The following is a 21,337-nucleotide window of genomic DNA, read 5'->3' on the forward strand; positions in this document are numbered from 1 at the left end:
TCCCGCTTGCACTGCTAGGCCCCCGTGCCCTCTTCTTGAATATGAGAAAAAAACAAAAAAAAACTAAGAATGAGATGAATTTCCATAAAGCCAGATGAAAGCTACATGAACACTGACTAGCCGCTGCGGCCTCCAGAAAGTGAAAGTGGATCTGAGAAGTGCCCTGCGTTTTTCCTACTGTAACAAATCCTTGCCATAAGTAATCATGTTCCCAAGTACCTCAGAAATAAATCGCTCCATCAACTAATCAGCAGTACAACGTCCAGTTTATTTTGTTTACGTAATATCTTGTTATTCTATATTATACGATGTTTTTGTCATTTGTTTCTAAAAAAATGGCATTAAAGGCAGTCTCTCTCTCTCTCTCTCTCTCTCTCTCTCTCTCTCTCTCTCTCTCTCTCTCTCTCTCTCTCTCTCTCTCTCTCTCTCTCTCTCTCTCTCTCTCTCTCTCTCTCTCTCTCTCTCGGCAGATAGTCCTTCCACCTGCCTCTGTCCCTACATATCTAGTTCAAATCGTGAATGTTTCAGATACGTTGCCCGGTGACTGGTGACGCCTTGAATGTTAGTTCCTTGTGCATTAATCCTTGACGCACGATCTCACTTGGATAATTTATACACACTTTAATCAAAGACCTCAAACTTGGCAAACTTAAATACAATACATAGTGTCTTCACCTTTTTGACACGAGCTTCTAACTTTGCACTGTACCACCAATTCTCACAAGCATTAACATTCATGCAGTTTAACACGATCAGTTTCACTTGTAAACTTTATATAAAGCCATGTAGATCCGCGGCACAGTACAAGTCTCACATATGGAAAGGTTGCGAGCTCTACCCCGGTTCATGACGGTTCTGTGATGAGATGGGTAGCATTCTCTGGTAACCCTGGCAGAGCTGTACAGTCTTAACTACTTAGCTTGAGGATTCTTTTATCACTTTATAAACTATTGATTTATTTTTTTCCTATCAGTGTTGAAGATTCTACAACAGTGCAGATTTAGCCATTCACTGCTATTTGGTACTTTTTTTTCTAAATCACTAACCGCTGTGGGACATTTCTTCTCGTTCTACAGCCACCTCCAAACACTATTCTGGCTTGAAATTGCAAGATCTATTCCTTTTCATTCTTTTCTTTCTCGCAGGTGCTTATAAAGATTTCGTATTAGTTTTAGTGTTGTGAATTGTTGCATATCGCAGGGAAAATGTTAATGGGCTAGTAGGTGTAAGCAGCCGACCTTTTCCCGCCCATCCAACTTATTATCTCCATACTCAGACTCTACAGCAATGCATTTGTTGTTCTCCCTCTTCTACCAGTACTCTGCTACACACACACACACACACACACACACACACACACACACACACACACACACACATAAACACACACACGTGATCACCAAAGACCGGGAGGCTACAGAATGGTCAGAAAGGTAGCGGAAATACGGTACGGTGGAATTCCTACGTTGACTGGGTGGGGGTTTGGTAGAGACGCAACAGCAGTGTCGAGGGTGCAGCCTTCAGAGAAGGATGGGGCGCGCGTGTGTAGAATTGGCATTGCTGGGCCTTTGCTTCGCCGCTGTTGCAGGTGTGAACACAACTTTATTTTTCTCTCGTCCTTATGATAGTTGTGGCAGGAAAATGTAGTGATCATCATAATACATTAGATGAATTAAGGAATTTTATCTTTCAAGTACATTACTCTTATTGACAGAGGCCTCCAGTATATATTTCCCTGGCCAACTAAACCACGCTGAACATGAGTCCTGCAGGACACATTTAAGCACAGACGGCACGTGTGAGCGCACCTGCGGCCCCTCGTTCAACATCAGAGAGCTTAGCAAGTGTGGCATCAAAGATTCCGCCTTCCTCTACTGTTGCGACCCAAACCTTGGTGAGTGTGAGGCGGTTGAGTGACCTGCAACAAGGCAGGCTCTAGCAGGGCTAGGTAAGAATTATGGATAAGTGATATCGTGCCTAAAAAAAGGAGCGGATAACACCTCACACTGGTCATGTGCGAAGATACGTAGATGGTACACACAGAGCTGCATACAAGCAACGTTTATTCCATTCACTGATCATTCGGTGATGATTTCACGTGAAATTCAGGTAAAAAAAATAACATATTCATTAACACTTACGTAGAGCATGGTGACATGGACAAAACGGAGAATGAAGAGTCCTTTTCTATTTGCAGTCAGAACCACAGACCGCGTCGTGGACATCTCTCCTCCCTTCACAACGTTTCGTAAGTAAATAATATATTCACCAAAAAAGTACACCTTTTTCGACAATTATTTACTTGTGAGCTAATTCGTTACAAATGTAAAATGTACTTGTTGGGCATAAGAAAATGATAAGCTGATGGCAAGTGCTTTAACGTCTGAATTTCTTTTCAGAGTGTGGAAAAAATTCAAGGAATAGTTTTTTCTTTCCTCCATTTTACGATCCACCGGCTGGATTCCTGCGGCCCGAAGCTGACTTGCCTCCCCACGATGTCTTGACTGCTGCCATCCCACCTTCCCATACACCAGGTATTCCTGAAGAGGCAATAGCAGAATACGAAGACTTCACTTCGCCTCCTGGCATCTACGCAGCTGTTGGGGGAATCGTAGCTGAGAAGAACGCTTGGCCTTGGATGGTGAGTGTCAGGCGATGTCCATATTGTTGTTCGCTGATTCTCAAACACACACACACACACACACACACACACACACACACACACACACACACACACACACACACACACACACATATGAATCTTAGTTCTGGGGAGGATTAACAGTAGCGAATGTCTGCACTTACAGGCGCTGGTGGGTAAAAGCACCACCCAAGGTCCTAATTGGTTCTGCGGCGGAGTGTTGATCAACGAGCAGTGGGTGCTCTCAGCTTACCACTGTTTCATCCACCAGTAAGTCACCTCCTGTACCTGACTGGAACGAAAATGCACTTTTATTCTAAAGGAAAATTAATTTACTTGTTTGCATGATTTTAGGGACTGTCATTTCTTTTAAACATTAGATCCTGGTCATCCCTCTTGCACAAAAAGTAAAACACGCAAACAGCAGTAGCCAAACATAGCGCCACCGTGGCAAGACATCCAAAGCCTGCTTGGTGCGCTATATGGCGTAACCTTCCTTAACCCCTCGGGAAGATTTTCTGTTCTGAAGTGGAACTGTTTATGTTGCTCATAATAACGATGGTAGTGTTTAACGCCACATCCTTACGTTGCACCTGCTTTCGTTATCTCCTCAGCTTTGCCGAGGTAGTACGTCTAGGCGAGCACGACTATAACGATGAATATGAAGGAGCCTCTCCGAAGGACTTCGATGTATTGGAAACAGTACTCTACCCTGACTACAAACACCCTCAGGCTTTACCACGACATTGCACTCCTCAAACTGGCCTCCAAAGTTACCATTGAGGTCAGTACACGATAAGTTGTCTACTCATTAGATACTCATTAGATATATGTATAAGATTATATTTATTTTCTGAGCAAGTCTTAACATAGATGAAATGAGACAAAGGTAATCTGTATGTCCTTCAAGGATTACATCAGGCCTGTGTGTCTGCCCTGGGGAAGAGCGAGCGACAGTGTAGTGACGAACAACATCGCAACCTTGACGGGCTGGGGCGACACCGAGTACGGTAAGTTGGGTCTAAAAAAACAGGAAAGGAAAATAACTTGTCGTGGTATGGCATATCATGTGTATATATAGCCATGAGAAGGTCAAATGCACACTGTTTACATGCTTATTTTCACTATCTTAGGTGGATTCCCCAGCCCCATCCTACAGGAAGTCAACGTTACGGTATTCGATGTTGGCCAGTGTGACAGCAGTTACTCCAGCCTGCCTCACTACTCTGTCACCTGGCCTCAGGGTATTGGCGAAGAGACCCTGTGTGCCGGAGACCCTAATGGAGGCCGGGACGCATGTCAGGTAATGCTGCTCACTACAATGATTTCCCGTTCTGTTGACTGACGTTCAGCGTGTGTTGGGACGAGCGGCTGCTGTGATTGTTAGCCCGAGGTTTCTCTCTCCTGACGTCGTCACGTGATTCATCTCAATGATATGTCTCCCTCAGGGCGACTCGGGCGGGCCTCTGGTGTCTCAGGACGAAAATGGGTCTTACGTGCTGGCTGGTATTGTTTCAAGAGGTTATGGCTGTGGCCACAAGGACTACCCAGGACTGTATGCCAACATGCGTCACCCTGCCTACCTCGCCTGGATTAAAAAGACTGCCTTCACTTCTCCCTGAACGACGCAGCAGGACTCGAGGCGCGGCGTGGAGATGCACTTAACAACCCATCACTTGAAACAACTAACTCTGGTTACTTTTAATATAATGCTTTCGTATACGTACGAGAGAAAAGTTGTTAACTTGTGGCGTTTTTATTAAAGTGTATTTTTTAAATTTTTAAATTATTTATTTGACATTTTCATTCATTTCCTTGATGAAAAGTAAAAGAAAAATAAATAAATAAAATAAAATAAAAACAATCCCACAAGCTGAGCAATGGTCACCCACCCCTGTAAGAGACAAAGAGCCCTGGCTCCTCTGTCGGCCCACCCTGACGCCCAATTAACTAGCTACATCCGTCCATCCACTCAAGTCACTACCTCTGTACCTCCGCCCAGTCTCCTCTCGGATAACAAATGCACTCTTTCGGTGCAATGAAAATACTAAATAAATGAACGGAAGGGATTCAAACGTCAAAAAGCATCAATATATTTCTTCTTACTTTGGTGTTAGCGGCAACATTCTTAGCCTCTTTAATACTACGGAGTTATTTCGGTCTCCGTTCATGGATACATTACCTGCTTATAACCATGAAAAAAATTTAATGAGTGTCAACAAACGGGCAACAAAGAGGCAGTCACTACAAGATCACGATAAATTCAGCTCAGAAACCATATTTATTATTATAGTCATTAATCACGTATACACTAGACCAACTCATCCACGCGTCCTTTTCTGAGGCTAATAAATACATTTTTGTCATCACAACATCAATAGCATATCAAACAGGTTGCCCAGTATACGCATAACTGGTATTTGCCGTGCCATACAGTAGTCAATAACAGTGCCATTATAACTCTGCTAGTATAGCATATTATAGTGTTTTTTTTAAAGAATTTTAATAGCGCAATTTTTTAAGCAAAAGGGGCACTGGCCAAGGGCAACAAAAAGAAAAAAAAAAAAGACCCACTGAGGTGCCAGTCCCAAAAGAAATGCGCATCTAGTCAACATGTTAGTGGTGGTGGTGGTGGTAATGACGGTGAAATCTTCGGCAAGTTCTTTGTTGCCTCCTGACCAGTGAAACTATTCAGTAACCTTGACTCTCTTGCCCCCTGTCACAAATGTTGGGTTGGGCGGGTGGAATGGAGGGATTTTGACGCATCCAGGGAAGAGGTAACCGGACAGCACTTTCTGACTGACGGATCACAACAACACACGAGCTAACATAGAACAAAGATATTCAAGCTGTTATTAGACACGAACTCTTCATGTGTAAAAAGAAAAAAAGAATAAATCCTTCACTTCCGACAGAAACCAGACGGGCCAGCCTTAGCATGACTGCAGGAAGGATGGGGACTAATATTTACGTTGGGTTATGTATCATTCAAATATTTATCATACTTTGCTTCAGAGTATGTCAACAGCAAGTAATGTAAGATATGAACATTTCTAAAATTTGAGCCAATATGTAAAAGCTGCAACATCGTCCACTATTGTCATGAAAACCTTTCCCACCTTTACACACACACACACACACACACACACACACTTTTATTTTATACTTGTACTTGAATTGCAGGAAGAGTTTTACACCTTGAATGTTTTATTGCTGTGTGTGTGTGTGTGTGTGTGTGTGTGTGTGTGTGTGTGTGTATTTGTGTGTGTGTGTGCGCGCGCGCACTAAAGTAGGATATTTTTTTTGTGAGAACATATGTTGACGTTGCAGGTTTTGTGATTATGGTGGGAGTAGTGGTGATGGTGTGGATGATAATGGCAAGGTTCCTGGGAGGCGAGGAGGATGACGAGAAGCATGAGGAGGACAACGACGGACCTGACATTGCCTGGCCAGTAACTAATATTTACCGAGGTCTTACCATTAGTATGAAAATACTGTGAACGGATAATTAAAATGCAAACGAGGCCTTAGACATTTAAGTGCACAATGTTACAACGGATAACTTTATTACTGTACTGTCCCCAGGCACCGATAACGTTGTATTCACTAAGGTTGATCAATACGTTATAAGAGAAAAAGAACAGGTACCATTACTGACACAACAGAACAATCGGCCTGCTGTTCTGTCATGTATTCCGATAAACTCTCTATGTTTTAGAGATTCTCACGGATAGCTCAGCGTGACCTTAAAAGTACAGGAAGAACGTTGTTTATGTAAAAAAATAATAATGAGAGAGAGAGAGAGAGAGAGAGAGAGAGAGAGAGAGAGAGAGAGAGAGGCGCCTGGATATTCGACTAAGCCACAAGGCTGCAGGAAAGCGCAAATAGTTACATGGTGATGTCATGGCTCCCCTGGCCACGTACGATTCACAGCCAACCCAGCATCAGCGATGAGCTTTATAGCAAGAGCTGCACAAGTTTCAGATACAAAATAAGTACAATTTAATCAAACTACGCATAATGGTACTGCGTAGATACGGTGATACAACATAGCCATACAATCCACACAATTAGCATCATTTTGCTATTAAAAGACTCCCTTGCATCAAACATTCAAATAATACCTACGCAAATCTGAGCATATCCCACTCCGACTTCCAGTTTCAGGCATTATCGCTCACCTGTAACTCTAGTCAGTTTTGTATTCAGGAGAGAGAGAGAGAGAGAGAGAGAGAGAGAGAGAGAGAGAGAGAGAGAGAGAGAGAGAGAGAGAATCTCTACCGCACCACACTGTGCCAGGTTACATTATTGCGTCGCACATCCAGTAATTTCAGAAGTAGAGGTAAACGGCGGACATGCTTTATTCTTGCCATAACAGAACAGACCGTTCACCACATACGCCTGATTTCTTAAACGTTGGTGTAAGTAAATCCCAACACCAAACCCCACGCCATATCTCCTCTTACAAACTTTGCAAATGCGTTTTTAAACTCCGGGAAGGAGACACGATGTGGTCTTAGGAGAACCCAACAACAACACCACTCTTCGCACAGGTTGGCACCTCTTAAGTGTCTCATGTGCCTGCCAAAGCGACCAGCTGATCAATGCTTTACAGTTTTCCTGCCTAAACAGTCTACAATGAACACTGCATTCGCATATTTATAAATATATATATATATATATATATATATATATATATATATATATATATATATATATATATATATATATATATATATATATATATATATATATATATATATATATATATATATATATATATATATATATATATATATATATATATATATATATATATATATATATATATATAAATGTGATTTTTCTGTTTGTAGTTGGGGCTATACATTCTCTAATCTCTGGCAGTTGGAGTGTACAGCCAGGTGAGAGCTTCTCCCATAGAGGTACAATGGGAGGAGCCGGTATGACGTCACGAATGTGAAGCCAACGCGCTATTGGTCCGCTCATACAGTGTTTTTCAACTTGGGTAGACTTGGTTGAGAGGTAGAAAGCTGCCTCTGGGGCGGACATATGGATGGACGAGATCATGTCCACATATACATATGCATGTACGTACATATACATGTGCATATAAATGACGGAGAAACTGTATATCAGGTGAAAGATGATTTTTCTATAGTATCTCTCTCTCTCTCTCTCTCTCTCTCTCTCTCTCTCTCTCTCTCTCTCTCTCTCTCTCTCTCTCTCTCTCTCTCTCATGATACTATACCATGATGTTCATTTGTAATTGACATTAATAATATATACTGTAAATTGTAATAACAATAACTAACTGCTTTTTCTTACAGACACACACACACACACACACACACACACACACACACACACACACACACACACACACACACACACACACACACACACACACACACACACATATATATATATATATATATATATATATATATATATATATATATATATATATATATATATATATATATATATATATATATATACTCTCCAATAACTTTGCTTCTTCTTCTTTCCCTCCTCTACTTCAACCAGATGGCACCACTGCTATCACATCTATTTCTAAAGCTGAACTCTTTGCTCAAACCTTTGCTAAAAACTCTACCTTGGACGATTCTGGGCTTGTTCCTCCCTCTCCTCCACCCTCTGACTACTTCATGCCACGTATTAAAATTCTTCGTAATGATGTTTTCCATGCCCTCGCTGGTCTAAACCCTCGGAAGGCTTATGGACCTGATGGGGTCCCTCCTATTGTTCTCCGAAACTGTGCCTCCGTGCTTGCACCTTGCCTAGTCAAACTCTTTCAGCTCTGTCTGTCAACATCTACCTTTCCTTCTTGCTGGAAGCTTGCCTACATTCAACCTGTTCCTAAAAAGGGTGACCGCTCTAATCCCTCAAACTACCGTCCTATTGCTTTAATTTCCTGCTTATCTAAAGTTTTTGAATCTATCCTCAACAGGAAGATTCTTAAACATCTATCACTTCACAACCTTCTATCTGATCGCCAGCATGGGTTCCGTCAAGGCCGCTCTACTGGTGATCTTCTGGCTTTCCTTACTGAGTCTTGGTCATCCTCTTTTAGAGACTTTGGTGAAACTTTTGCTGTTGCCTTGGACATATCAAAAGCCTTTGATAGAGTCTGGCACAAAGCTTTGATTTCAAAACTACCCTCCTACGGTTTCTATCCTTCTCTCTGTAACTTCATCTCAAGTTTCCTTTCTGACCGTTCTATTGCTGCTGTGGTAGACGGTCACTGTTCTTCTCCTAAATCTATTAACAGTGGTGTTCCTCAGGGTTCTGTCCTGTCACCCACTCTCTTCTTATTATTCATTAATGATCTTCTAAACCAAGCTTCTTGTCCTATCCACTCCTATGCTGATGATACCACCCTGCACTTTTCCACGTCTTTTCATAGACGTCCAACCCTTCAGGAGGTAAACATATCACGCAGGGATGCCACAGAACGCCTGACTTCTGATCTTTCTAAAATTTCTGATTGGGGCAGAGCAAACTTGGTATTGTTCAATGCCTCAAAAACTCAATTCCTCCATCTATCAACTCGACACAATCTTCCAGACAACTATCCCCTCTTCTTCAATGACACTCAACTGTCCCCCTCTTCTACACTGAACATCCTCGGTCTGTCCTTTACTTATAATCTGAACTGGAAACTTCACATCTCATCTCTAGCTAAAACAGCTTCTATGAAGTTAGGTGTTCTAAGACGTCTCCGCCAGTTTTTCTCACCCCCCCCAGCTGCTAACTCTGTACAAGGGCCTTATCCGTCCATGTATGGAGTATGCTTCACATGTCTGGGGGGGTTCCACTCATACTGCTCTTCTAGACAGGGTGGAATCAAAAGCTTTTCGTCTCATCAACTCCTCTCCTCTAACTGACTGTCTTCAGCCCCTTTCTCACCGCCGCAATGTTGCATATCTAGCTGTCTTCTACCGCTATTTTCATGCCAACTGCTCTTCTGATCTTGCTAACTGCATGCCTCCCCTCCTTCCGCGGCCTCGCTGCACAAGACTTTCTTCTTTCTCTCACCCCTATTCTGTCCACCTCTCTAACGCAAGAGTTAACCAGTATTCTCAATCATTCATCCCTTTCTCTGGTAAACTCTGGAACTCCCTGCCTTCTTCTGTATTTCCACCTTCCTATGACTTGAATTCCTTCAAGAGGGAGGTTTCAAGACACTTATCCACCAATTTTTGACCACTGTTTTGACCCTTTTATGGGACTGGCATTTCAGTGGGCATTTTTTTTATTAGATTTTTGTTGCCCTTGGCCAGTATCCTTCCTACATAAAAAAAAAAAAATATATATATATATATATATATATATATATATATATATATATATATATATATATATATATATATATATATATATATATATATATATATATATATATATATATATATATATATATATATATATTAGGTGAAAGATGGCCTGAAGGTAGGTTGATTTTTCTTGGTAGAGTATCACTTACCCAGATTGATCTCAAATATAATGGTTATGTATTTGCTTATTGCTTATTGACTTTATATGAAATTTCTCTCTCTCTCTCTCTCTCTCTCTCTCTCTCTCTCTCTCTCTCTCTCTCTGTATGTGTGTGTGTGTGGTGTGTGTGTGTGTGTGTGTGTGTATACATATATATATATATATATATATATATATATATATATATATATATATATATATATATATATATATATATATATATATATATATATATATATATATATATATATATATATCATGTGTGTGTGTGTGTGTGTGTGTGTGTGTGTGTGTGTGTGTGTGATATTAAGTTGAAGAGCATTTATTTAGAATTATGTGTGATATCAAATACTTAAAAGGCATCTAATGATTGATTTTTTTGTTTTGCTGTTTGAGCCTTGTCATGCAATAAATAACAATAATAAAAAAAAAAAAAAATCTTTTTACTACCATTTCTCTTGGAAACGTCTGGTGTATTTCTTTCGATGTTGTGGTTATTTGGCATAAATGCCATTGATAATAGGTCTATTTAACATATTTAGGAAACTATAATATATTTTTCGTTACTTAAACCATCAATTCTTTCTTATTTTTCGTCTAATATGCAAAAAAATAAAATAAAATAAAAAATAAAAGTAAATTTTCAAAGCTCAACACGCGAGATCGCAGTGTTTTGGGTATATCTGCTGATCATAAGCTCCGCCCACTGGCTTCACTTGTCTGAACGGGGACGGTACGGGAAGGCGTCTCCTGTTATTAAAACTCCTTGCCTTCTCCTCAGAGAGGCATGTGAATAGAGTTTGCCTGTCTCTGGGAACAACTCTGGTAAGCCTCACCTCTTCAGCTTGATGCACAAAATCAAGGTGTTCTAGATATGCTGCAAATGTATGCAATGAAATAATTGTTTTCAAGTTTTCAAAACTATACTAGAAATGTTTCTTAGTTGCCAACTACTATAGTTAGTTTGGAATATCAGGTCTTGTGATTGTGCTTGTGATTACGCGATTAATTGACAAGAGTATTAAAATCAATCTGAAAAAGTGGTGGTAATATTCTAGAGTTCTTTTCAACCATCATTATTGGTTGTTTTAGTTCCATTCTTTCGCAGACACACTTCAAAAGACGTAAAACATAACAGAGTCGTGGGAAATGCCGCTTCCCCTGTAACCCCCAAATACTATTCAAGTGTGTCTGCGAAAGAATGGAACTAAAACACTCAACAATAACGGGGGAAAAGGTTTCTAGAATCACACTTTTAAAAAATAGCAACGTGGTCTGCTCACAATCTTTAATCTACTACTTTCCTTCAATTTCCTTTCTTTTACTTCTTCTGTCCAAACTCTTCTATATTCTCAGTCTTTCAACAAGCAAGAAAAAAAAAAAAAGAAAAAAAGAAAAAAGAAAAAAAAGTTTCTAGAATATTACCATAGTGGTTTCATAATGAATTTGGTGAGATGTATGTACATACCAGCTAATGATGACCAACTTGCCAGCCACCGCGTAGCCTACAGTCTCCTACGCCTGTAGCATGCATAGCCTATCTTGTTTTTATTTGCCGATCCAGTTCAAAATTTCACATTCTCAATATGATGTGCTACAAACAGTCAAATAAATACGATTTTTTCGACATACTACGTAATGCTGTTTGCTAGCCCAAGCTTGATAAAGCACAGTTAGAGCATATAACGTATTTCTGACCAAGAATGGCTAAAATTTTGTTTTATGCATTAAAAAAAAAAAAATACTTCAATATTGCAATTATCATATGAAGATGTTGTAAACCTTGAAGAGATGATGGAAATCGACAGCTCTTTCAATCTGGCGGGTGATCCGCACAATGTAAACGAACCATAAATCACAAGGGTAAAGGCGCCCGAACGCACGCATTTATTTCCTTCCTTACGATGATGGATACTATTTTCCTTTAGCACAGAAGTATATCGATATATCGTATTTTAAAAATAACTTTCAATAGCATGTGAATCGTGAATATCATTAATGTTTCTTATAGGGGATAGGCAAGACACATCCACAATCATTATAGGAAACTGAGGTGTCCCTAACGAGTTGACACTAACACCACGGTTAAAAAAAAAAAAAAAAACGAGACGTACTAAGAATCAACTACACTGGTATTAGTAACTACTAACACCACGTTTAAAAAATTGGGCCATATTGTTGCACTTGCCCCAGCCAGATGATCAGATCCTGCCTCTGTTATAGCGTCACGAATCGCACGACGGCTTACCATCCATCGAAGACTGAGTTGCTCTATTGTCATTTCAGACAAGCTATCATGATGCAAACGAGCAAATTAATCCAGCATCTGCTTGCATCAGCATTCGTTCACCCTGGAGAAGTGACCTAACCTGTCCATCGGAGTTAACATAAGACTCAGTGTTGTGTCTGCCAAGGTAGCTTTTGGCCTCTACATCATCTGCTCAGTCGCTGCAGCCTGGCAACAACCAAGGCCTTTCCCTTAATGACTGCCTGCGCTGTTGAGGCCGTGTACCAACACGATGGAATCCTCACTCACCTAGGTTTGTTTGTATACATGGCTTTGATCGCCTTTCATAGTTAGTAAGACGTCTGACATCTACTGGACCGTGCCTGCAACGCCCTTGTGACGGTCTATACTTGGTATTGCTCCAGTGATCCAAGTTTCTTATGATTCACCGTCAGGGAACTCAGAACAATAAGTATCTGTCGACTGGCGCTGTAAACACTACCTGATTCTGGGAAGGACATTGTAGACACTCTGGTAAGCTGCTCGAACTTTATATTACTGCTCCGGCAAACGCAAAACATTCCAAATATCTTTATATAATTATCGGGCAGGAAGTTTGCCTATAATTAGTTCTGTTCAACGTAAAATTACAGTTTACATACTACAGTGTTCCAAGCCTGGCGAGGCCGCCCGCCATGTTGATGCTCAGTCAGCTGATCCGGACCGAAACGTTTGGTAAACGAAAGCCTACTACTAGGACTTACCCTGCCGCCAGGCTCCCCCAGCTGATCTGTGCATATTTCATCCTTCTATCCGGAGAGAATTAAGGATTCGAGAAAGGAAAACAAAACACTACCTGATTTTTCTTTATTTATAGACAATTTTTGTTTGTTTTGTTTGTGAAAATTTTGTTTATATGTTTACATATTTGATATTATGTCATTATTTGTATTACTTCTCGTGTGACATATAGATAAGCATACTTTACACTTTTGTTATATATATATATATATATATATATATATATATATATATATATATATATATATATATATATATATATATATATATATATATATATATATATATATATATATATATATATATATATATATATATATATATATATATATATATATATATATATAATTCTTATTACTGTTGTTATAATGCCTTTGTGCCGCCCATATTTTTATGTTTTGTTCACTGCGAGGCCGCAGCTAAGGTGTGGCCGAGCTATGTGATAGTATGTAGTACTATCATACAGCTCCCTACTTAATGAAGCAGTTTTCCCATGTTTCTAACAAAAGTGACATGTCATCCTTTTTTCATGGCAGCTGTCATTGGCTAAAGCTGCTTCTGACATGTATATTAGGTCGCCTTCTTCCTCTCCTCCTTCCACATCCCCATTCCCGTTCCTCTTCCCCATCCCCATGCATCTCATTCCTCCTTTCCTCCCCCTCCCCTCTCCCCCATCTCTCTCTCTCTCTCTCTCTCTCCTCTCTCTCTCTCTCTCTCTCTCTCTCTCTCTCTCTCTCTCTCTCTCTCTCTCTCTCTCTTAGCCTGCACATTCAGGACAGTATATCACACACACACACACACACACACACACACACACACTACTCGTAGTTTGGAGCTTGGACCACGGGAAGGGTGGTGGTGAGAAAGCAGCATTCTCTTGGTCTTACGGATTAGTTACTGGAGAGTCAGAGAAAGATGTAAAATACAAGAAGACGCAGATTGGCTTGCAAACACACACACACACACACACACACACACACACACACACACACACACACACACACACACACACGTAAAAATACAATTTACAAGGTAAATCAAACAACAAAGTAAACACACACACACACACACACACACAAACCAAGTGGCACTTTGAGGGTTAAACACTAATTATATAGCTTTGTGACTCGTCTCTGATCGGCGACACAAAACACACACACACACACACACAGACCAGTTAAGCTTGTGGGACTGTAGAGTTGATTAACACTTCACCACCACACCACCATACCATACCACACCACACGATACCACCACCACCACCACCACACACCACCACACCTTACCACCACCACCACCACCACACCACACCACCACCACCACCAGACACCATACCATACCACACAACATCACATCACTGTATACATACTTGGCGCCCCATCCAGCCCAGCCCCGCCAAGCCCCGCCAGCCCCCTCCGACCCCATCCCCGTCCCACTGCAGCTAATGTAACAATTCCCCGTCACATATTTAGTGTAATTTTGAGGGCTTGCAGGTGTTTTCAGGTGATTTAAGGACTCGCTGTTTAGGAGTAGGTGGAGGAGGTGGAGGTTGAGGAGATAGGAGGAGTGTGAAGGGGAGGGGAGAGGAGGAAGAGGTATTGAGGAGAGGTGCAAAAAAAAGAAAAAGTACTTCGGTTCTATATCATCACTTTAGTTTTTTTTTATTAGTAGAGCTTGTATTGTTTTGATATTCAATTTATTAATTTGAAAGTATAACAAGTTATAGTATGTAATAAAATTTCGTCTAGCTGTTTTTTTGCTTCTGGTTAAAATAACACTTTCGTCATTTTATAAATTTTCATTTTTTTTTTTTATTAGCATGCCTAGGATCGTTTTGGTGTTTGATTTAAGACTTTAAAAAACTTCAGAAATGTATTCCAAGTAATGGTATTTAATAAAATCTAGTGTAACAATTCATATTTTCAAATTCAAAATAGGTCCGTTGCTAGATACGAAAATATATATATATATATATATATATATATATATATATATATATATATATATATATATATATATATATATATATATATATATATATATATATATATATATATATATATATATATATATATATATATATATATATATATATATATATATATATATATATATATATATATATATATATATATATATATATATATATATATATATATATATTTTTTATACGACGAGAAATTTGTGTTTTCTTTATTCATCTGGAAAGTAATTTTTTTTTTTTTGTATTGAGAATATGCAACATAATCTAATCTAGCTGTGTTTTCCTACTCGACATTATGAGTTTTTTGTGACCCCGTTCGTAAAAATTACACATTGTGTTTTAGATTTTTCTTTATTATTAGTCTGCCTGGAAATGTTTTTATATTCCAGGTATTTTTTAAAGTATATGGCAAGTCAGAATATATAAAGCATTCCGGTTTTAGTTCAGTTTTTTTCGAACGGTCAATTTCATAACATAACATAACATAACAAAGAGAGAAAAGATGGGGAGGGAGAAGTGGGGATAGTGGGAAGAATAGGGGGGTGATAAGAAGGGAAATGTAGTAGGAGAAATAGTCACTGGGGCTTAACCCAGGCGCAATTTGAAGTAGGAAGGACATCTTTTTATTTTTTTTTTTTTTCAAAATGGATTAACATACTTATATAAGAGTGACGTCATCAGTGACGTTATCAGGGTACTGAGACCCGGGACAACCGTCCATTACAATTTCTCTCTGTCAATGTTCAGTGTGTTAGCTGAAGTATATGGCAGGTCAGAATATACAGTGCAGTCCAGTTTGGGCGTCTTCTCGCGAGTTTCAAAATGAATTGCCGTATGTAAAAATAAGAGCCGAGACAAACATTTTTCCTCTCTCCTTCCCTGCCTATACGTCAATATTTAGTTGAATCTCCTTGTGTTTCTAGACTCAGACGTAAAGGAAAGCCAGAATTAACCACGAAAATAGAAAAATAATCCCCAAAATACTCAAAATAAGGCTTGAATAAAGTGTATGTTGCAGCCTTGTTCAGAACGCCCACCTTGAAACATCAGGATCCAGACAGAGACCTTCCCTCTTTCCTACCCGCGTCTGCTCGTCAATATTTCCCTCAATTTTCAGCGTTTTCCAGGTATTTTCAGGTGTTCTCCAGAATAAGATGTGCAGACTGTTGTTGTAGTAGTAAGAGGAGGAGGAGGAAATGAGGAATAGAGGGAGAGGAGATAGAGAAGGAAGAAGGAATGGAGGTTGAGGATGGGTGGAGAGTGGTGGTAATAGTAGTAGTAGTAATAGGAGGAGGAATAAATGAGGAATGGAGGAGGAGGAAGAGGAGAAAATGAAGAATGGAGGAGGAGGAGGAGGAATGGATGAGGAGGGGGATTCTCTCTCTCTCTCCTCTCTCTCTCTCTCTCTCTGAATGATTCAAGTGTGGGCGTGGGGTACACACAGTTTTCCTACCTATTTAGCTAACAAAAGTGACATCTGTCATCCTTTTTCATGGCAGCTGTCATTGGTTACAGCTGCCTCTGACGTGTATTTTAGGTCTGCCTTCTTCCTCTTCCCTTCCACGTCCTCCTTTCCGTCCCTCTTCCCCACCCCCATCCTTCTCATTCCTCCTTCACCCCCTCCCTCTCTCTCTCTCTCTCTCTCTCTCTCTCTCTCTCTCTCTCTCTCTCTCTCTCTCCCTCCCTCTCTCTCTCTCTCTCTCTCAGACAATTGAACTTATTTCATAGAAATAAAAAAATAAGTACCTATAGGTACTTTCTAATGACAGTCCAGTTATTAAACAAAGGTGGGTATAATGCAATCAAGTTGTCGCTTACACTTACAAGAGGCAAGACAGCGTCTTGTAGCCTTTACACACCCCCCACCCTCATCTTTCTCTCTCTCTCTCTCTCCAGAGGTTAATCCTTAGACCCAAAGGTATGATGACCTTTTACTACACTCTACCTGCGCTATGTGTGTGTGTGTGTGTGTGTGTGTGTGTGTGTGTGTGTGTGTGTTACTGTAAAAATTGTCCTGAACGTTTAGATATGAGATAGATAGATAAATAGATAGATAGATAGATAGATAGATAGACAGATAGATAGATAGAGAGAGAGAGAGAGAGAGAGAGAGAGAGAGAGAGAGAGAGAGAGAGAGAGGAGAGAGAGAGAGAGAGAGAGAGAGAGAGAGAGAGAGAGGAGAGAGAGAGAGAGAGAGAGAGCAAATAGGGAAGACAGGCACAAGGTAGAAAGGATGTAAATGGTCACACCTACGTCTATTTAAAATTGTTTCGATGATAAGACCGGCTGCCTTCCACGGCAGCATTCACGGGAGTACGGAAAAAAAGTGGAACGCACTTGTGTGTCTGTGTGTGTGTGTGTGTGTGTGTGTTACACTATATATACTGTCTTGAATGTGAGAGAGAGAGAGAGAGAGAGAGAGAGAGAGAGAGAGAGAGAGAGAGAGAGAGAGAGAGAGAGAGAGAGAGAGAGAGGGGCTTAAATGGAAGTGATAGGCAGGGGGTGTATGAGAAATGTAGAAACAAAGAGGGAGTCGGGGAGGGGGAGGCGGACATGGAGCGGTTGAGAAAGGAGGTGCGGCTTAATTTACACGTCACGACTTCTGGCCAATGATATTTACCTTTTTAAAATCCCTTGAGTTTTCATGTCGCCTCAGCTAAAAAATAAGGATAGGAGGGCTGCTTCATCAAGTAAGGAGCCGTCTGTACATGTATGGGTTCATTTTCTTTTCTTATAACTATTATGATTATTACTGTTCCAATAATTACTACATGTATTATTATTTATCATTTATTCATTCATTTATTTATTACCCTTCTCTTCTTCACTGTTCTGTTTGTGGGCCTTTGTTAGTGTCTCCTGCGCGCCTGGCGTCTAGTCACAGTAGTCAGTCACAATCTGCCCCCGGGCTAGTATATCTTGCTCTGTATCGTGGATTCTTTTTAACATACTTGAACCTCTCTATCCAGTGTTTACTGTTTCCTTATCACCTGCTTGGACGGTCTTACAGTGACTTGTGCCCCCCCTAGCACAATAGGTTTAGGATTGTTTCAAGTGAAGACTCGTAATTTTTTTTAGTGTTTCACTATATATGTTAAAACGTTCACCATTTTACAACTACTTGAAGAACTAGATTAATTTAATGTGCGCCAGGGAAAACCTAAGCTATCAGTGCCACTATCAATGGAATTTCCAAACGTAACTTTGGGGGATATAATAAAATCAAAGGGAGACAACTGATTTCATGTCAACTATCAGCTCAGAGTGAAGCATCATCATCATCATCATATTAATAAAATCTAGCAAGTTGTTTCAGGGGAAAATTGCTGTGGTGACGTTGTCGCTAATGCGTATTACAACCTCTCTCTCCAGTAGACGCAGAGACTGGAGAAAACGGTTTACACCTCGTTACTGACATTAAAAACAAATATCCGATCACACCTTAGGACATTCAAACTCAATGGAATGATCATCTACATGGGAGAAGTACCGTTGAAAAGACCGTCAAAACATGGCAATTGTCCTACTGGTGCCCAGCAGTACGTATTACCATAAATGAACGGAGAGCAGCCGCCGTTGAAAGGCATACAGGGAGAAGAGGATTCATAACTTTATTCTAAAGACAAAAACCTGATACCCATAGAGTAGGAGTTAGTGTATACGTAATTTTCGCATTTTGGTGCCTTTTTTACTGCATGAAATCTCGTACAGTCAGCAAAATACATCTGGCAACTTCAGACAAGCAGTGACGTAAGTGACTCCACGTGCGTAGTAAACAGTTGATCTCGTGTCGATCTTATTACACCAAGTTTTCCATCTTACAGTTCTACTTATCACTCCCCCTGACTTCACGGAACTAAGCTTGAGTTTTCTTATGTGCCATGTAGGAGAGGAGTTTAAGGTGCAATGCTAACTGGACGTGGAATGACGCCGTTTGGTTCAGCAGTAGAAGTTACAAGTGATGGAAGCAGAGCTCATGGCGTCTTATTTGTTTTGCGTCTGTTTCTGCGGCGACTTCGATTGTAGGTCAGCTGAGTGCAAGGGCTGAGTGTGTGGGATTTCCTGTTCCAGTTGTGCAGGGTCAGCTGGGGAGTCGAGATATTAAGTAAAGACTTGTTAGGGATGAGCAAGGACGGAGCACAGGAAGGAAGCAGGAGAGGGATCATGGCTGCAACCCTTCGACATCTTTTGTCGTGTCTTGGAATAGCGTGAGTAATGCATCCAGTTTCCGTGTGTTTCTTGAATTTTATATGTGTTTGCCTTAGTTGATGTATTGATATTTCTGGATTACTGTCTAAAACATGTGGATCTTCCTTGTGGATTATTCATGCTATCTAGGGGAACACGTCAGGTTAGATCCAAATTAATTTCGATAAGAATTCACAGAATGTATCAGGCTGGTCAAGAAAGTGGGTTTGTGTTTTGCCTTTTGAGGTGAAAATTGGGTATGGGATTTTGCTTTAATTACGGAACCCATTTTTTTTTGAAATACTTGTTCATCTTTATTAGGTCAGTGATGGTAAAATTTCATAAATGAGTTGATATCTCAGTGGATTCAACTTTTTGTCATCTTTTCTTTATCTCTATACCAGATGACAAAAAATATTACAAATAATTGGATGAAATGCTGAAATCGCATCAAGTAGAAAATTTAAATAATGGTCGAAAGAGAAAAATATACGTAAACGTTTAATGTTTTTGTGATTATTGTTAATCAAATAATTTTTTTTTTCGCAATTGTTTGGTCAGTGACGTACTGCAGTACTCATTTCTTGTCTTTTACTTATTTTAACACTCATGAAAACTATATTATCAGAAGCACATTTGTCACGACCTAGGCAGCACACTCGCTTTGACGTCAAGCTTCCTTCACAACCACATAGGGAGACTAGGCTGTTGGGATGACTTCACCATGTTAAAACTTAATCACGCCTTCATTTATTGTTCATAATTTCTATAGTTTATCCCTCTCTTATTAAGTTCTTTTCATATATATACATATTTTTAAGTCGTTATCGTATTATTACATAGGCAACGCTTCCTACAACAGTAAACCTACCCTTTGTCGTATTCTGTTTTTCATTGACATTGAACAAATAAATACGAAACAGCTCACTTCATGAAAATGGTTCTTCAAATAAGAAAATCGGCATAGGTTTATACATTCATCGATTAGTTTAGTATAAAATTAGCATGGACTTACTTGATATATATATATATATATATATATATATATATATATATATATATATATATATATATATATATATATATATATATATATATATATACGAGTATATACGAGTATATATATATATATATATATATATATATATATATATATATATATATATATATATATATATAATTTTATTTTTTAGATCTCATGGATCGGTTTGTAATTTTTAATGGCCTCTCTGATATATATATATATATATATATATATATATATATATATATATATATATATATATATATATATATATATATATATATATATATATATATATATATATATAATTTGAACCCTGCATAGCTTAGAATTGTAGAATAGTTTATCACAAGCGAAGAAATGGCGTATTGAAAGCACGACTGATGACAGTGTTTTGAGGCAGTCTGCCCTGCGTGTACACTCTTCCAGGAGAAGTGACGAAAGAAACAAAGTAATGAGGGGTAACTAAGATACTTTTCTGCATGATTCTTTGAGGCCAGTGTAAATGGATTGCTGAAGCTCGTCAACAAGATTAAAGTGGGAAAAGATTTTAGATTGACGAATATGTAGATAAACAATTACTGCTGGAGCGGTTGCTGTGTGTGTTGACGCTTAGGTAGCAGGAAAAATGCGTCATTAGACCTAGTGGAATAATCTCGAACATTGCTTGGGAGCGTCACTTGACAGAAAGATCCTGGAAACACTAAGTACAATGTGTGTGTGTGTGTGTGTGTGTGTGTGTGTGTGTGTGTGTGTGTGTGTGTGTGTGTGTGTGTGTGAATAATACAGTGAAGAGGAAGGTACAAGAACTATCCTTAAAATGACGATGATAATGGTGATAACAACTCTCATCACATACACACACAGATCTGAAAATTGACACAGGGAAGGAGCAGCAGGCAACCCTCTGCAATCAGAAGCTGTGCCTGATTGCTTGTTGGGAGGGAAGAG

The 21,337-nt window shown here is 39.5% G+C and overlaps 1 protein-coding gene and 1 long non-coding RNA gene across 2 annotated transcripts in view; both read left to right on the forward strand.

Annotated features, from left to right (window-relative positions):
- Window positions 1-594: 594 nt before the first annotated feature.
- Window positions 595-4,419, forward strand: LOC135093977 (venom protease-like). The gene is given in 10 exon segments (XM_063993667.1): window positions 595-1,588; window positions 1,715-1,894; window positions 2,198-2,248; window positions 2,400-2,641; window positions 2,808-2,911; window positions 3,256-3,361; window positions 3,363-3,425; window positions 3,552-3,651; window positions 3,775-3,944; window positions 4,090-4,419. Coding segments are annotated over 10 exon segments (1,248 nt in total). The 5' UTR covers window positions 595-1,530; the 3' UTR covers window positions 4,264-4,419.
- A 14,174-nt stretch (window positions 4,420-18,593) lies between these two features.
- Window positions 18,594-21,337, forward strand: part of LOC135094058 (uncharacterized) — a 51,786-nt gene continuing 49,042 nt past the window's right edge. Inside the window, exon 1 of the long non-coding RNA XR_010263569.1 lies at window positions 18,594-19,382. This is a non-coding gene — a long non-coding RNA (uncharacterized LOC135094058). The remainder of the gene's footprint in view (window positions 19,383-21,337) is intronic.

This window comes from Scylla paramamosain, chromosome 3 (genome assembly GCF_035594125.1).
Source record: "Scylla paramamosain isolate STU-SP2022 chromosome 3, ASM3559412v1, whole genome shotgun sequence".
NCBI classification, from domain to species: Eukaryota; Metazoa; Arthropoda; class Malacostraca; order Decapoda; family Portunidae; genus Scylla; species Scylla paramamosain.